General features: G+C 33.8%; 1 protein-coding gene across 2 annotated transcripts in view; it reads left to right on the top strand.

Annotated features, from left to right (window-relative positions):
- The window catches only part of SLC30A9 (solute carrier family 30 member 9), a 28,295-nt gene extending 10,282 nt beyond the window's left edge, over positions 1–18,013 (top strand). For both annotated transcript variants that reach the window (XM_058804394.1, XM_058804393.1), the window contains 11 exons: positions 107–174; positions 1,494–1,596; positions 3,019–3,074; positions 4,368–4,503; positions 4,930–4,969; positions 5,417–5,488; positions 5,943–6,050; positions 6,951–7,116; positions 12,497–12,626; positions 15,395–15,508; positions 17,040–18,013. In XM_058804394.1, coding sequence (XP_058660377.1) covers positions 107–174; positions 1,494–1,596; positions 3,019–3,074; positions 4,368–4,503; positions 4,930–4,969; positions 5,417–5,488; positions 5,943–6,050; positions 6,951–7,116; positions 12,497–12,626; positions 15,395–15,508; positions 17,040–17,084 — 1,038 coding nt within the window. In that variant the 3' untranslated portion in view covers positions 17,085–18,013. The remainder of the gene's footprint in view (positions 1–106; positions 175–1,493; positions 1,597–3,018; positions 3,075–4,367; positions 4,504–4,929; positions 4,970–5,416; positions 5,489–5,942; positions 6,051–6,950; positions 7,117–12,496; positions 12,627–15,394; positions 15,509–17,039) is intronic.
- The last annotated feature ends 502 nt before the right edge of the window (positions 18,014–18,515 follow it).

Genomic DNA, 18,515 nt, shown 5'->3' with positions numbered 1-18,515 from the left:
ACTTTTGCAATACAGGGCAGTGCAAAGTTTTTTATTTAATTTGTATGTTTGGTGTCTCATGAGATCAAGATTTAATTATTAAATAATCTGTTATTTCTTTATGTAGCCACGCTCCAGTACAGCAGCTATGTTTTTCAAGGGACCAGGGAAGGTGGTAATGGTAGCTATTTGCATGTAAGTAAAAAAAAAAAAAGTTTTGTTTATGCAATAAAAAGAAATTTATTTATATTATCCTGGAAGTAGTAACAGTGTGTGTATTTAAGATAAAGATGCCTGTGTCTGTAACTAAAGTTAATATATTTGTTTATTGAGAGATAGAAGAGAATTTATGTGAATACATTGATCAATACATAGAGGTCAGGCATTGAATATATCTCTGATGAGAGAAGAGCATTTTTTTGGAGTGTATTACCCTATAATAGTTTCTTAAAGTAAAAACCAAAATTTTGTAGGATCTGAAGCAGCAGGTATTTAAAGTTGTCTATTTTTCTTGCTCCTTCTTGAGAGAAAGCTTTTCATACATTTTAAAGAATTTTTTAAATGACCAACAGAAAAGAATTCACTTTTCTCTGTATACTGTTATTTCTTTTCTAATTGAAAGCTGCATTCTCAGAAGCTGCTGGGTTTGTTTCTAACTTGAATATAATTTCTGGCACACATTAAAATATGCCACTAGAAGATGTTGTTAATAGTTTCTTATAACACTTAATTTATTTAGATATTTTAAAAATTTGCAATAAATGAAGCTCATGTTGAAAAAATATAGAGGAGGATATTATAATTCTCTAGTCTGATTTTCTGTGCAATACATTTGTAGCAATGAACCTACTGATTCTGATAATGTTTGAAGGGAGAATGTAGACTTGGACTTTGGAGTTAATAGTTACCTCTGTGCAACATAAGACAATGTTTACTCCCATAAACCTGTAGTTGTAAAAATGTCTTTACAATTCACACTGAACATCTTAATGGAGAGGTTCCATAGATAATTTTTACAATATAACCCAGTGACAGCCTTGTCTTCCTGTCTGTTGTCTCACATCTGTATCCTACTGAGAATGGCTCAGACTGAGGATGAAGTGGGGAACCTTGCACTACGGTATTGGTGGAGGATGTGTAGGAGGCAAAGCACTGAAACAATAGATAAGGAAGTTGTAAAGACTTGTATTCTCCCTCTGGTAGAAAATTAGTTGTTCTGAGTAGTGAGTGTGATGATAGTTTTCAGGAAGTGTAACTTATTTGGAACTGCTTAGAAGTTAATGATTTCTGAAAAATAAACTGTGTATCTTTATCAAGTTTAGCTGAAAGGACTTTTTTCACAGTAACCATGCAGAAAATCTCTATCAATTATCTGTTTGCACAGCTCTCTAATTATTAAACTGATGTTTGAGTTGACCCCTTTCTGGCAGATAACACATGATTGTACAGCACTTCTGGCTTTACTGAAAATATTTAACATAAAATATTCTGTTATTTCTTCTCTTTGTTTTCAGAAATGGGTTGAATTTTTTCTTTAAGCTGCTTGCTTGGGTTTACACGGGTTCTGCAAGTATGTTTTCAGAAGCCATACATTCTTTAGCAGACACATGTAACCAGGTGAGTATTTTTTTCCATTCTGCTCAAGTTAGCACTTGTAATAAAACTGGGAATAAAGACAGATACTTACAGTAGTTGTAATGCACTTGAATAAAAAAAATAGGATGCTTCTAAATTTGTATTAGTGTAAAAAGGAGAAGTCAGAATGTAGATTTTGAAGATTTTTAGAAATAAATTGAAAGAGTGGAGTTGCAATAAGAACTGTACTCAGCTTCTTTATGGATCATGAGTGATACTTGAAACTAAAATGATTTTGGTTAGTGTTTTGGTTAAATGTTAACTAGAAATGTTTTTCCTGTCAGTTACTATAATGCAATGACAGACTTTGTTACTTATTCATCTCTAAGTAGAATAATGATGAAAATTTGAGCATCTTGTTTTCTTTTTCTATTTCTTGATTACCTATCAGCCTGTCACAGCACAAGTAGCCACATATGTGGCATGTTTACTTTGAGAAGTAGAGTGGCAGGCTCAGAATTGGATATGTAATATTAATGTGCAGGGATAAAATAATGTTGTTTTCTCCAGTGTTTTCTAATTCAACTGCTAAGGCTGGCCTCCCCATAAATTTAAGTATTAAAGTGTGCATTTTTTCACTTGGCCAAGTGTGTCAATGTACAGGCGAACCAAGTTTGATAGTACTTTTATATATATTGAAGAGCTGTTCTGTTTTTTAAATATCAAAGTTGAAAGTTCTACTGAGATGGGGAGGGTTTGTTTTGTTTTTCCAAATAATTGAGTGTGTGGTTTTGGGAAAAACACAGGAGAAACCTTACTTCCTCAAAGCAGCTTGCTGCTGCTAAGACTAATTGTTACTATGTTTCATTATCCATAGTCTTAAACAAAACACATGCTTTGCAAAATTCAGGTTTAGGTTTATAACTTCCTGCATCAACTACTTAATACATGCCTAATTAAATATATCCCAGGTAGGCAATTTAGATAGCAAGAGGTTATTTCTTCCTTCAAAATATGCTGACAAGTTGCAGTGCAAAGTTACTGCTTTAAATGTTGTCCTCACCCTACTACACCTCAGTCTCAGTATAGTTTCTCTTCAAGAGGGATTTATTTAAATAGCTTTGTTCCCTGAGCAAATTCATTCCTTCTCACTGAAGCACAGTAACAACACTTGTGATTGCATGTAATGTTCATTTTCAGTTGTGATTCTAAAATTATAATTAACAGTAATTATATATACACACACCATATAATTGCATATATATTATGTATGTGGGTGTAACTAACAATTTTTTGGGAGTGGTAAATTTAGATTACAAATTTTGAGGATTATATTCCAGCTTTAATAAGATATCAGTAGCAAAGCATATATGCAGTTCAGCAAATTACATCTGCCTTTACCTTTCATGTTCAGTTGATACAGAAAGTTTCTAATTTTTTTTTTAAATCTCTTGTCTTAAATAGGCATTGCTGGCTTTGGGCATCAGTCAGTCTGCAAGGACACCTGACCCTAGTCATCCGTAAGCTTTTTGAGTAAATAAAGATTTTGCTAACTATATATAGCAGTAAGATCAGTTCTTGTTTGTGCATCACCTTGTTCTTTTTAATTTGCTGTTTTCTGTCATTTCTGAAACATATTATTTCTGATTTTACAACAGCTAAAATAAGAAAAGGGTTTTCTTTCAAGCTCCAGGAGTTGGAGCTTCAATGGCTTGGTGTATGTGTTGGTTTTTTTTTTGTAGTACACTTTTGCTATGTTTTATTTTAATTGTATTATTTCTCTAAGGTGTTCTGGGCTCTTCTGCCTCTTCCAACTAATATATCTACTTTTTAAACACTGTTCATAGGAATCACGAGGTTTTATAAAAAAATAAAAATTACTGTCCTCTTCCTTTTTTCAACAAAGTGCTTTTATGCAAGCTAGTTACTTGTACCATAAGGAGATGTGTTTGGTATAAACTGCTCTTTGTATCTAGTCATAGGAATATTACTTAATAAGTTCTTACATGTTCATAAAGTTGTAAGCTGTACTCTCCATTATATTTTCTCAGTGTTGAGCTGTTTTACTCCTTGTATGTTTGGACAAGTCATTCATTCTTTAAGAACTACTTCAAAAATATGTCTAATTTATGGGATTAGTTATGCATTTTTTCATTAATTACATAATTAAAATTTGAAAAATTTAAATCTTAAGCTTGTGCAAATATTCATCATATCTCATTTTTCCCTCTTGCTCCTTTCCCTTTTTCCTCAATATAGACAAAAGAAGTGCACTGTTTGTAGATGGAGTTAAAACCAAAAAAAAGGAATAAACAAAAACTTCTAATGTTGCTTTAAATCCTCCACTGCACTTAAAAACTGCCAGTGTTGGATGTCTGTAGTTAGCTGAAATACTGAGAGATGTGTAAATTTTATTCCCATTAAGGTACCTTTATGAATTATGTAGACTGGCTGCTCACAAAACTAGAGTCCATATTTAGAAGTAGCATTTCACTAAAATCTTAAAGTGGTACAAATGTTGTTTATTTTGGGGTCTTTTTAGTTGTAAAATAAAATCCTCAGTCATGGTACAAGAGCAAATACAGCTGTTTAAAAATAAATTAGAGAAACATTTATGCTTGATGTTCTTCCATATATTAGATATCCTTTTTCAAGTAGGTTTGTTTTTTTTCCCTTGGATTAGATTGGATTTGTTTTAAATAGATCTCAAGTCATATGATGATAATTTAAGACATGTAAAAATTAATATGAGGCATGTTTGTGGAGATGTAGAAACTTATATTCCTAAAATAGTTTTCTTTTCTTTCTTCTAGGTATGGTTTCACAAATATGCGCTATATTGCCTCCCTGATTAGTGGAGTAGGCATTTTCATGATGGGTGCAGGACTTTCTTGGTATCATGGGATCATAGGTTTACTCCACCCTCATCCTGTAGAATCTCTTCTCTGGGTAAGCTAATCTTGTTTGGTATTGTATTTAACACCAGTGACTTAATAAAAAATAGTGGCATAGTCTGAAATGCTCTTCATGAGTCAGTCTGAGTCTCAGCACAATTAACTCAAACCATTTTTAATGAAAATGTGTTTTAAGAAAAAAAAATCTTTAAACTATAGTTGATCCTGCAGCAAAATGAGCTGTTCTCTAAACCCTGCATCTTTCTTTCATATCCCCCCACTCCAAGAGGTCTTGCTTGCCTGTTTTGGAATATATTGCATGATCCAATTATTATTGGTTTGCTTCTGTTTAGGGACAATTACATGACACTGTGGGTAATGTGATTCTGGAATGCTACATTTGGATAGCCTGTAGTGAAAAGGTCTGTAGAAATATGCATATAATATAATATCATATCTGATTCTTGTTTTTTCCATACAGGCATACTGCATTTTAGCAGGATCATTGGTATCAGAAGGAGGTATGCAGTTTCAAGTTTCTATTTAATTATTTGTAATCTCTTAAGGTAATAACATTTTACAAATGTCAGTAATTACAGTAATAATTGATCTTTGCTTACACAGTGAAATTTTGGGCTCTGTTGCAAATACTTGTAAACAAACAAAAAGAATCATGTGAAAACTTTTTTATATATGTCAGTATAGTAAGAAGTTGAAGAACACAAAATTTGGAAAGTAGACGTGGATTGTCTTTTTGGTATTAAACCAACAATGAATATAACTGTTCTGATTTGTGTGGGAGACACACTTGTGGAAAAAAAAGTAACTATACTTTATTCAAAGTACCTACAATCAGAGCTTTCTTGATGATCTGTTGCTATGATAATATAACAAGAAGCTCCTCTTTTCAAAATGGAAACAAGTCCTTCTGCCTCTAGCAATTTTCAGCAACAACTTTGTTGTTTCAGCCACCCTGCTTGTTGCTATAAATGAAATTCGGAGGAGTGCTCGAGCCAAGGGTCTTTCATTTTATCAATATGGTAAGTATCATTATAGCAGTAAGGTATGTGGTGTTATTTAAAACACAGTCTGTTCACTAGTATTTCCATAATGATAGAAACAATTTTCTGTTTTCCCTTTTACTTTTCCCTTTATTGATCTGTTTTCTATTCTACTAACAAATAACATTTTACAAATTAGGTGAGAACTGTTGATTTGAGAGTGCTATTAAACACTTGGCTAAGTTCATGTGTTTTTCATGATAAATGCCCCTTTTAATTTTTCTAACATTTTTGAGAAGCTGCCATAATTGGGCTTGTTCTGTGTGTGTATAAATGCTCTCAGAAGTGTGAGCATATGCAAAAATTCAGTTTACACCTATGTAATTGCATAAATTATTCTTTTAAATTACTGTTGTTAGTATAGTTTAAGTGCTATGCATAACATAGTAAAGCTAAATTTTCAGATAATGTAACTTTTTTGTGTTGTGTGCAGTTGTGCAGAGTCGTGATCCTAGTACCAACGTGGTGTTACTGGAGGATGCTGCAGCAGTCCTGAGCGTGGCTGTAGCTGCTACCTGTATGGGACTGACTTCTTTAACAGGTAAAACTCTGCACAGAGGCAGGCAGAATGTGGATTTTTTCCCATGTATGGATACGGACACAGATCATTTAGTTTATATTGGTTGACTTTGTCTCTGTAAGCAGATTTTTGAGCTGTTTTGTCATACAAACTAAGTTATTTTTTACTAAAGGTAAGATGATATGTATGCCAAGTGGTTCAAAGTGCATCTTTGCTGCATAGTTAAATTTTCTAAAGAGGGATGATTACTTATTTATCTCTTTTTAAGTATTGATTTTTTTAAAGAGAATAAATATTGGAATTTTGTTTCTTGTGGCTTCCAATGACTTAATTGCAAGTTTCATTTTTTATATAGAAGGCATTTTAAAATTGCATTTCTAGTTTCCTTCATCAACTTAAAAACACAGTACTATTTCTATAGGTCTGAACATGAGTGTTTGAAACTTAAGTAATGTATTCCAGAAACATTAATTTGCAAGTTAATACTTGCAAATTTTTGAGTTACTTATAAAAAACCACTGGATTTTGTGCTGCTACCTATGTTTCAATGTATATAACTTTGTATATAAATTTATGTTTACTAATATAGAAACACATACAGACAAGAGTTTACTTATTTAGTAGTCCTGCAGGAGACAGGAGTGGTCAAGGGACAGGAGGGACTTAAGGCTTTGTTTTATGATAAATTGTTTTGTTCCAGCTTCATCATGTTCCCCAGTAGGAAAAAATTTCCACTGAATTAAGAAAATAAAAAAGTAAAATAAATGATTGACTTAAAAAACCACACCAACCAAAAAAAAATCTCACTAAAAACAAAACCCAGAAAACCCCTCAAAACTATGAACTCTTTTCAGTGTGAAATTATAATTCTCTGCTATGTTTTAGAAACACTGTGAAACTAATTTGCTATATCTCATTTAGGAAACCCCTATTATGACAGTGTGGGGTCTCTGGGTGTTGGAACTTTGTTAGGAACTGTGTCAGCATTTCTGATCTACACTAACACTGAAGCCCTGCTGGGACGATCCATCGAGCCTGAGCAGCTGCAGCGGCTCACCGAGTTCCTGGAGAATGATCCTGTAGTAAGGTAAGAACCTCTACAGCTCAGTCTCTGCTGTCAACAACAACTAACAAAAAGCAAGAAAACAACATTTAATGAGAGAAATCTGGTAAGATTACTTTTAATGTGGAATCTTCTGTATTGGGATTCTAGAATCTTTATTATTGCTAACTTCTATTTCTGTGCTAAAACTTTTAGTAAAAGAATGCTTGCACCTCTCGGGTGTTCAACAGCTAAAATAGCATTGCAGATATATTCCAACTGTTACATTAATTACAGGAATTGACAATGACCTAATGAGAAAGCCATCACAAACTTTAAACTATTTTCAAATTCATTAAATTCAAGCACTTAAATGATACTATTATGTTGCTTGAATAGTTTATTAGCACCTAAATATTTAAATTCTGTTACTGTTTATATTCAGTGTGTGGAATTCGGTAGCAATTGGCAGGACATGCTGCAGTAGTACATGATGCCATGGATTCTTCATGTTACATGCTTATAAATTAACTCATTGCTAATTTCTCCTTCTTAGCAAGTCTGCAATTTGTAGTAAACTGATAGCTCATAGTAATTCTAAATCTTGTTTAAATGCTTTTCAATGAGCTGTTTTAGCCTTACCCTATTAATCTTGATTTAGAAGCAAGCTTCTTTTTGTTTTCTTTTAGATCTTTATTTAGGAATATATTTCTGTGTAAATCAGCTGAAGTATTGTAGTGCTTTTTTAATTTGAAGTAGTTTTTGAGCTGTGGAGGGAAAAACTCCATGTCCATTAGTTAATGATACCAGAGTACTTGAAAGGAACTAAGTGCTGACACCATCACAGTTCCAAGCAAGAAGTCTGGATGACATGCCCTTCATTCCAGAAACTAAACAAGAATCTTGTTTGGAATAGAATTCTGTTACAATTTGCACATGTCAGTAAATTAAGCATTTGTGGTGGCCCTGGATTAGTCTGAATGGTGAAGAATGTGTCAACAGTGCTATGTTAGAGTAGGTGAGTTCACATGTACATGACTTCTGTAGTTCTTTTTTCCAAAGTGCACAGGTGGCTTTTGTTTGTCTCAGGCTGAAATAATAAAATTTTTCCTAGGCCAAATACCATTTTATAATGTATTCCATTTTGTAGGTGTCTCTAACTTCCCAACAGAGCAGACTTAGTTCTTCTTGCTGTAAACATTTTTTAAAAACAAGAAGTACCTAATTAAAAAAAAAAAGCATAAATAATAGAAGAAATAAAGACTTGTGAGAAACTGTGTATTTTGATTTTTTTGAGGTTAGAAGCTGAAACATGTTTAGGTGCTTATCCTACTCTCTGTATTCACTTTGTCTTCAGTTATCTCTTTCTTAGATCCATGATGTTACCAGCTTTGATTTCTTTCAGTGTCCAGTTTGTCTTTGACTGGGTTCTTACCACAAGCCTGCTGTCTCTAGCTTGGGTAATGTACTTCTTCTAAGATGACACCTGGTATTAATCTCAGTTCTCTGCAATGTAAACTTATATTACCCTTGGTTGTTACTAGGTATAGGTAGGTATGATTTGGAGAAGAGGCTGAAAAAAACAAACCTAAGGATGAAATAAGGAAAAAAGAAATCATAGAAGCTGAAATGAGGAAGAGGAAGCCTTTTAATATTAAGTATTTATCCAAAGAGCTACCTGTATATTTTCCTCAACATAAGCTTTGGACTTCTAGGAGTGTCAGCATTTTCTTGAACATTCAAACTCACATTTTCTTAAATGGAGATGTGTAGTAGTGTGTTGTAGTCTTACATATCCTTCTGAAACCAATGTAAAAGAAAAAGCTCCAGATTACTGGCCTGCTTCTAATAGTGACTAATATTTACTTTTTTATTTCAACCTTTCAGGGCTTTCAGTTCTCAATGCAATGTTTTTTGCAGTTACTGCTCCCAGAATATTCCTCCCTTATTCTTTCAGGCATGGTTTGCAATGTTTACCTTCAGATGTGTTTTGCCAAGTCAGAAGGAGATCTCTTAGGGAATCATTCAGTATTCATCAGAAAGTATTTTAGATCCAAATTGACAAAAGGATCCAGGGGCTCTGAGATCTACTCCCTCAGCCCCTGTTAGCACCACACTTAAGTTGCTGTTCCAGCAGTAGCTTGCCAGAACATTGTGATCCACTGCTAATTATAAAGTATTTGATTATCAGGCAATACTAACTGCTGTCCTACTAAAATAAGTCTCTCTGGTGGTGATATTTTTTCAACTAAATCTTTGATTCTTTAATTTTTTTTTTTATAGTAAGATTGTTTGACAAGATCTACATTCCCTAAAATCTTAATGACTGGAATTAGTGTTCTTAATATAGAATTTTTCTCTCCACCTTTCTAAGTATTTTCCTTCAGTTGTCAGGTGAAACTGTCCTCACTTAAATAGGTGGACTTATTTACTCTTCTTAAATTTTGGCACAGTGTTGTTAATCTGGTTTTTGTTTTAATTCTCATCAGCATGGCTAGATGAAAAATTAATTTGCCTCCACATTTATTCTTAGTTCTTTTAACTCTTGAATATAAGTTGTGGACTCTGTTGGATTAGAAGCATTTTTTTTTCATTTAAATATTCAGTATGCTTCTCTGCTCTAAGTAGGGAAATGCTTTGTTGTACTAATATAATCTTGCTTTTTTAGATTAAGAAGACAATTACTGCATGATTTTTCCTATTCTGTTTCATCAGTAACAATTTTCCATTTCTGTCTAGTAGCAGGCTTGTTTCCATGTTATCCTTTGGTTTTGATATACTTTAAAAAAGTTGGTTTGTATCACACTCTGTGACTTTTTCATTCTACTTCTCCTTTCAGCTTGTTGGACTTTATAATTTCTCCTTTCTTTTAATTTTTCTTAGTAATTTCTTGTTGTGTCACGTATTTAACTCATGATCCTGAATAGGCTTTCAGAGTTGCTCTCAGCTGGAAAATGATTTGATTTTATTTTTGCTATACAAACATTCAATTCTTAACTCTCATTGACACCTTTGGTGTATAAATCATTCTTGTGTTCAGCTTAACTGAACTATGGGAGATTAGCCCTTCATAACTGTGAAATAAAATATGTGATGTCCTGATTCTGTCCTGATTCTGTTCTTATGGAATTTAATCACAGATTCCTAGACATAAGCTATTTTCAGTGACAGTTTCATCTTTAATTTTACTTCATTATAACAGCTGTTGTGTAGTTGTGCTTCTGTTGTGCTGGAAAATCTGTCATTCTGGTTTGAACAAAAACCAAAAATATTACAACCAATTGCTCAAACCCAGTAACTTGATGTTTTCTGACAAATTTTTCATTAATTTGAAGCTTGCTCTTTTCCCTAGTTAGAATTTATGATTTCTACTAACCATCCAGAAGCTTCCATAAACAACCTTTGTAGCTTAAGATTTACCATACACATCTGTATTTTTGAATGATTATTGATTTTTTTCCTTCTGATTCACTGTCTTATCTTTCCTGGGCAGATTATGTGCACTAAGGTAGACTGTTTTCCTTCATATTAATAGAATATGCTTAATTTAACTGAATTTTATCAGGCTACAGTTTAATGAGAATCTCAAATACCACTTGTTATCTTCTTGCTTAGTTCTGATTGGCACTTGATATGTCTTCGACATTTTTGAATCATGTGGCTCCAAATTGTCTTTATTAACCCGTTACTTTAAATACCCTCTTTGGAATAAGGCAGTTTGATGTCATGTAGTTTGCTCCAATTAATACTGTTTTGATTTGATAAATTCCCACAGAATAGTTGTGTGAATTGGAATGGAGCTGGAAAGTCTTTATTGGTACCAGTAAGCTGATGGTTCTTTTCATCTGCTTGAATATTTACTAAGATGTATTTTTTGGTGTCTCTCTATTTAGTTCATGTTCTGCTTATTTTTTAATATGCTTACCTCTCCTCCACCCTGAGTATTACAAGAATTATTCTGTAAAAGTTCCTGTGATTATTTATCTTAAAGTTTCTGTCTCCTGTTCTATTTTGGCTGTTCATTCTAACAGGCTCCTTCCAACATACATGCCTTCTGCTTTCTTCCTACACTGCCTGTGAATTTATATCTGATTTATAAACATTCAGATGCAAAGAAGCATTTCTAGTTGGGAAGAGTAAATTTGCTAAAGACAAAGGGCATGCTAAATTTACAGATTCTGTGACATTCTACAATTTAGTAAAGTTTGGTACTTTCCATGAAGTGAGCTGCATTGCTGAATCTAAATCTTGTGTTAGAATTTACCAAATAGTCAAGAATGCATTTTTCTGTTAATAAAACTAAAAGTCTTTGAAATCTTTTATACCTGTTTTACTTTGAAAATGTTAGAAGCAAGAATTTTAAAAATGTGAACCTGTTGTGAGTTGTGTCCTGTGTTTTAGTGTCCACTTATTTTTCTGACTTTGATGGGAAAAAATGGAAACTTGCTCTGCAGTGGCAGTTTAAGATTTTCTTGGCATTGAAGATAAACTTGAGTTTTTGTTAATATAACGAGGAAAAAATCAAGTATTTTATATTGTGTGTATTTCACTCTTGAAATTTATCACAGTATGGCTTGGTCCTGAGTTTGCTTCTTATCCTAGAAAAATTAAGATCTTGTTTACTACCTATATGCACGTATTAGAATTTGTACAACAAGCTGGAACAAAACTCTGCTACAGAAACCCAGAATTTTTCAAGGGACCAAAATGATAAACATCAGAGCTTTCATGTTCTAGTATTTATTAGGAGCCTTTAAATAAAGAGAGATTTCAAGCATTTACAAAAAGGTGTATCTTGATAAGCTGTGATTAATAGCTCTGAAGGATCAAAAATTAGTTCCAAACACAATATTCATAACTTTTTCTGAAGTCAAATGTATTTTTGAAAACTCTCCAAAAGATCATGCATTTACCAACTTTAGGAAAGGACACTTCTGTAATTGCAATGTGTCCTTTCAATAATTCTCAACAGGTTATTGTTCCTTTCCTCAGAATTGAAGGTACTTAAAGGCTGTTAAATATTGTCATGTATATGCACAAGAAATTCTCTGCAGTGGAAAGTAAGTTGGGCTTAAACTTTTAACACAGAATGGGGAAATTTTCACATTTTTAATTGTGGAATTTTTTAAATGTACTGTTAGTCTAGTTCTGAATCTGTGGTGCTTCTGGTTGTCTGTCTTCTATTGCAGTGATATACAGATATGTTGGTATTGCAGAAATCTGTGGAAGTGATATAACCAGTTAAACATAAATCAGTATTTAATGGAAGTGTGGGTGGGCAAAATGAGGTTATTTTGTTAAAGACTGGCCTTTTAAAATTATAGGATCATTTTGTGGTGACAGTATTGTTAACATGAGAAGTCAGACTAGCTAGTGGTTTGTTCTATGTTGTTTTACATTATCTTTAAAAATGTATGTGTTTCAGAGCAATTCATGATGTTAAAGCCACAGACATGGGAATGAGCAAAGTGAGATTCAAGGCAGAAGTAGACTTTGATGGACGTGTTGTTACTCGGTCTTACCTGGAAAAACAAGATATTGAACAGCTGCTACAAGTATGTAGAAAAAATTGCTTTTGTAACCCCCAATATGTGATACCTACTCTCCAATTTCAAGTACCTCTAAACCCAAGACTTGAAAGTAGATGAGATACATTTCACTTCTTCCTTTGAAGGGTTGCAGATGTTCTTGCTTTGTGTTAGTGTTTTAAATGTACTTTGAGAGATCTGTATTATGTGCTGGTGAAGAAGACCTACTTTTGGCCTGAGAAGGGGGAAGGCAGATTTTTTTTAACTCATTACCCTTGAAATTGGTTCATGTGATCAGAGCCAGGTGCTAATAATGCCAAGGTTGTGCATTTGCTCCCTGCACTGGCCATTCATATAAGTGTTGGAGTCAATAACCCTTGTGTGTCACTTCCACTCTCAATATTCTATCATTCTGTGATTTTTTGGTTAGAAAATGCAAATCTGTAAAAAAAAAAAAATTGGTGAGAACATAATTATTCCAATACATTTATTGAATTACAAGATCTGCGGTTAAAACTAGAAGCTTGTCATCTGCAAACAGGCATCTGTTTTGAGAGAGCCATTTGCCCTGGGTGTTGGTGGTGCTGTGCTGGGGTTTACAGGTCCAGCTGTTCAGACTTGGTGTGAATATGGATTGCCTGCATTATAATTTAGCATTTTGATAATGTTTAAGAATTAATTATCTTTAGTAAGTGTCAGTCTCTGATTTTAGTATAGTTCAGAGTAGCTTTTATTAAGCTCTCTTTTCAAGACAGAACGAATTCTCTGCTGTAGTCTATATCGCAAAATTATGGAATATGAAAAAAATAACTATTTATCTAAACTAAAAGGAGAGCTTTAAGTGAGCAAAATGTTTTGACAAAACAATGTTTGTGTTTTCACTGGTAACTTTCTTATGAGCATTTGTTTACAAAATTTCTTTTCTACCCTTTCAAAATGAAATATAGGTATCTGCATTTTGTCTGTCAAATAAGCATGCCTTAGAAGTTATGTTTACCTTTAAATTTTACTTTATAATTTTTAAAATCATTAAGTCAGTATCCCAGTTTTAAAATCCTGTTAATGTCAAAATAAGAATTAGGAATATATATGTATAGTGCAATATCTGATCTATTCATCTGCAGGACTTCAATTTAATACATTTTGAGAGGAAAAGTGCTATCAGCTTTGTACCACTGAGGCACTGCAAGTTTGCCTGGTTTTATATTGTCAGTTGCTTTGCTGTTGCAGTTTTAATACACTAGTCTTCTTTTCATGGCTTTGTTAGCTTTTATTCTTTACCTGCTATTCCCTTTGGCAATTGCATACAACCTCCACTAATTCTTACAATACCTCAAGTATTGTTGGGAAAGATCTTCCTGATTGATTCTAGGTTGGCAACTGCTTCTTTCACAGGTCATTATTGTTACATATGGTAACCTCATGTCAGCTATAAAAATGTCATTGAAGGATAGCTCCTTTCAGAAGGCTTCAGCCATCTGAAGTCAGAGGCAGACAGTGTGCTTGCCTTTTGACCTATACTTTTTCAAACAAGCAGCTCATTCAACTAGCACTGCTGTCAACATTATTCTTTCTACAGTTGTGAAGTATTTGTTGAAATGCTGTCATTTAGATTACCTTGGTGTTTTTCTTGTTAGACTTGCTGTGATTGTAGCCATGGGTTATTGTGGTTGAGGTATGTTTTAAGCTTGCTCAATTCATTATTCTTCTTCAGTATTGGAGTAGTGAGAAGGGAAGAGAAGTTGCTGTCATGCACTTGTATGTACAAGAAAAATAAGTTGTTTCATAGTTTGTCTTTTTGCAATAACATATTTATCCTAAACATACTTCAGCTGAGATAAACTACAGGACAAATGGCTTCCAGACAGGTTGGTGTGAGACCTCTAAGGAAAGCTCATGGCTTTAAACTGAAAGGTGATGGACATAAAGGAGATAAAAGAAAAAACTTTACTGAGGTGGCCAGGGTGCTGAGACAGTGGACCAGGTTGCCTAGAGAAGTTGTGGATGCCCCATCCCTGGAGTTGTTTAGAGCTGGGTTGGATAGGGCCCTGAGTAACCTGGTGTAGCAGAAAGTGTCCCTGCCCATGGCAGTGGGGGAACAACTAGGTGATCTTTAAGGACCTTTCTGACCCAAACCATGGTGTCATTCTATGGCAGTACTGTAGTACCTGCTTTGGTGCTGCTGATGTCTGTAGTTTTTTTTGGAGAGTGGAGTTTAAAATCCTGTCTTCCTTAATCTCATTCCTTCCCTTTTTTATGCTGTTGGTCTCTTAGTCTGGCTTCCCATCATCTGTCTTCAAGTTTCTGATATTATGGAGGAGTCATATTTACAGCAGTATTTGTCATAATCCCTGTGGACTTTCAGATGGGTTGGTAATGTAATGCCCAGAGAAAACAATGTAATGGAATAGCAAGAATGTAGAAAATGGAGGAAGAATACACAGGGGTACCCTGCTCTGCCTTGCTGTGAGGAATACCTCAGAAATTTCTGGAAAATGAAAGAAATTCTCTAAACTTATTTGGAAACTTAAGGATGAAATCAATTGAAGATAGAAGAAGGTTTTGTATTAAATGCAGGTGTAATGACAGAGCCAGCTGTTTTCATCAACTAGATGCTACTCTTCTGGGTCTTTGAGACACAAGAACAGATGATGTTTTGAGAGTAAATGGCAAAAGATGAAGTGTTTTGTTTAGGTTTTTTTTCCTCCCTCTTGAAATATGTCAAGACCCTCTGGAGTGTTATTCCTTTATTTTCTTTTCCTCATCTCAATCTCTTAAATTTAATTTCTTCCTAGGAAATTCAGCAAGTGAAAACCCTTGAAGAATTAGAAGCCTTTATGCTTAAGCACGGTGAGAATATCGTTGACACGCTGGGAGCTGAAGTAGACAGACTTGAGAAGGACCTGAAGGTAAATTTAACTGCTTATTAGTGAGTGCTTATTCTGTGATTTATTTTAAACAAAATCTCTGCATCTACTTTCTGGGATTTAATTTGGAAATATGAGAGAGGGAAGGAAGTTGATGTTACAAATGCAGATTTTCCTCTGTAGTATTATTATCTAAGTTCTGGCCACCAGCAAATCCTTACTTTGCCACTGATCCATTTATTAAATTTTTTGTTCCATTTCATACCAACATAGAAAAAATTTTCATTCAATAGACCTGAATGTGTCTTTTTTACTGTATTCTCAGAATGCTAGACTACTTATAGGCTGTTGAAGTCTGTTTTGGCTGGCTGTAAAAAAGAATTTTTTTTAAACTCATTCTTAGAACTGCATCAAGTATTTCTCTGTGATGGGACTGCTACTCAACATCTTTGACTCTTGTTGAAGCTGTACAGTGTTTATTTTACTTTACAAAAGCCTCTCAGCTTTATATTTTTTATTATATTATGCTTTATATTATCTCAGTCTTACATTTTTTTTCACTATGCAGTTTAAATATTCTCTGGCTGATGCAAGAAATGGTTGTTCCCATTTTTGATTTTCTAAGTGTATTGGGGCTGTCAGTCTTACCTTCTTGGTATGAATTCAGAGCTTCAAGTATACTGACCCCCAGATAAATGCAGTCCTGCCATGACTGTTCCTTCTGGCCATGAGACACTACTCAAGAGCATGTCTGTCCTTGCTTGTTATATTTCATGAATATTCTAGTTTAAGTTTCTATCCTTAGGGTTGTCCTGTTCAAGAATCAAAATATTATTTTTGAACTTAATTGCATCATCTGAATCAGTTCTTCATGCATGGTTTTTGAGGAGCGGGATCATGCCTAAATTTTTTATAAACATGGATACTGCTTTTTGGTATAGGCATATATAAATATATAATATATATATATAGTGGTTATGTTGGTATTGAATATATTAATAAATATACTAGTCAGGTTCACATGCTGGATGTCTTTGAAGTCGTGACTTTCTCATGGATTGTACAATTCATGTAATGGTGATAACATATTTCTATAATATCATAAAATGCATATTTCTTAATAGAAACAGTGTTCTGAATCTTTATAAATAGCTTCATGGCAGAGAACAAATTATTTCAGCAATCTTACCCATTGTTCAGGAAAGCATCTGTTAAAACTTTAAGAAAGTGAGATATTTATTTACATGTATATCTGAACAGTTTATATAAAACTCTACTGCCTTGTTAAAATTGAGAGCTCCTCCATATTTCATAAAGCATAAGAACTAATTTATCCATGATGTTGAAAAGTATTTTTCAAATAAAAAGATGACTTAGCCTTCCAAAAGGCTAAGCCTTATAATATGGACAATGTTTATTGAAACTCTTCCTCATTTTAAAATAGTCCCAATGTTACCCAAAAAGGAAATTTGTTATCCAGTTGACAATATCATACCAGAAACACATTACTTGTAACCATGTGCAAAATTGCATTTGAAAATTTTCAATTCATTGTTTTTAAATTTTATTTCAGCAACGAAATCCTGATGTTCGTCATGTGGATTTGGAGATACTGTAGACTTGAACAGGAGAAGTCTCCAGGTTGCTGCCCTTGTGGGAAGAAGTGACATGAAGGGCTGCAGAGCTTCTGGGATTGCAGAACCTCAGCACCATACCTCGCTTCCTTTGCCCTCAGCTTCCTGGACTCTTGGCACTGCTTCTGTTTCTGGAAGAGCGCTAGACTTGCAGACAAAAATTTCCATGGAAAAATCAGTTTCAAAAAGCTACTTGAGTTAAATTCCACAGGAGAGTCTGTCCAAGAATATTTACTGTGATTCAGAGCTTACAACCTAACAACCAGGCTTAGTTAGGCAAGTACAGCTGCCTGAAACTATTCAACACATGTAGTTTTCTGTTTGTGTCCCTTTTGCAGTCTGTTTGCACTTCTTTAGTTTCTTTCAAGATATCATTAAAGGTTCTTGGGAGATATTAAGATTAGATAGGAAGAGTTTGTTCCAGTGGAACCTGCCAACCTTAAATTGTAATTTTTCAACTGTGTGATTGTTTCACAGTTTTTCTTTTCTATGAGATAAATTGTTTCATATGGGCGCTGGCCTTATCTCAATGACCATGACCTGGAAACTTTTTTTTTGCCACCATTATTACTGCACTTGAGGAAAATGAGGCTTTTCACCTGAGAGGAGCCAGCTGGATGGTTTAGCCAGAGTACATTGAGTTACTGTGAAAAATTACTGTGTACAAATTTTGGTGCATTTCCTCTCTTTAAATTTTGGGTTTTTTTCCCTACTTTAACATTTGTTTTCTTTTTTGTAAATATCTTCAGATGTGATCTGGGAGATATTTATGGTAGTGCTTATTAAAAGTTACCTGGCATTTTTGGCTTTTTATATTTTAATAGACTCTGTTGCCAGATATGGGCTTTGCTAGAAGATATGAGAGATGTAGCTGGAATATATAATAGTAAAAAATGATCTATTTATAATTAAATGAATGAATACATTGTATTTTTAATTTATTTGCCTTTAGATATTACCTGAATTCAAAACCACTTCCTCTGAATTTTTGTATAACTTGACCTTGCTTGTTTGGGAAAGTAGAGTAATTCTATCAGTGGTCCTCAACAATCCAGAGATAAGTGATTAGTTTATAACTTGGAAATGTGAAATTCTAGAGCTGTGTACAATTGTCTCAAGGCTTTCTGCAGTAGGTACTCAAGTTGTATCAGATTCTTTGAGACCCAGTCTTTATTCATAAGGCCATGAGTACTGAACATGTGGGTTGAAATATAAGTGAAATAACCGTATTTAAGTAGCACTGAGGAAAAGTCTTTATGCACTTTAATGTAAAATAAGATTTACTCATGCATGACAGGTGGCAATAAGACCATCCTGGTAACTCAGTTGCTTAGTAATGGCTGAATTGCTGAAAGAAGAAATGTTGATATGAAACAAAAGTCTTCAAAAATCAATTTAAGATTATATTATAAGCG

The sequence above is a fragment of the Ammospiza caudacuta genome, chromosome 4, assembly GCF_027887145.1.
Source record: "Ammospiza caudacuta isolate bAmmCau1 chromosome 4, bAmmCau1.pri, whole genome shotgun sequence".
Lineage (NCBI taxonomy): Eukaryota > Metazoa > Chordata > Aves > Passeriformes > Passerellidae > Ammospiza > Ammospiza caudacuta.
This window is presented reverse-complemented; position numbering and strand designations above follow the sequence as displayed.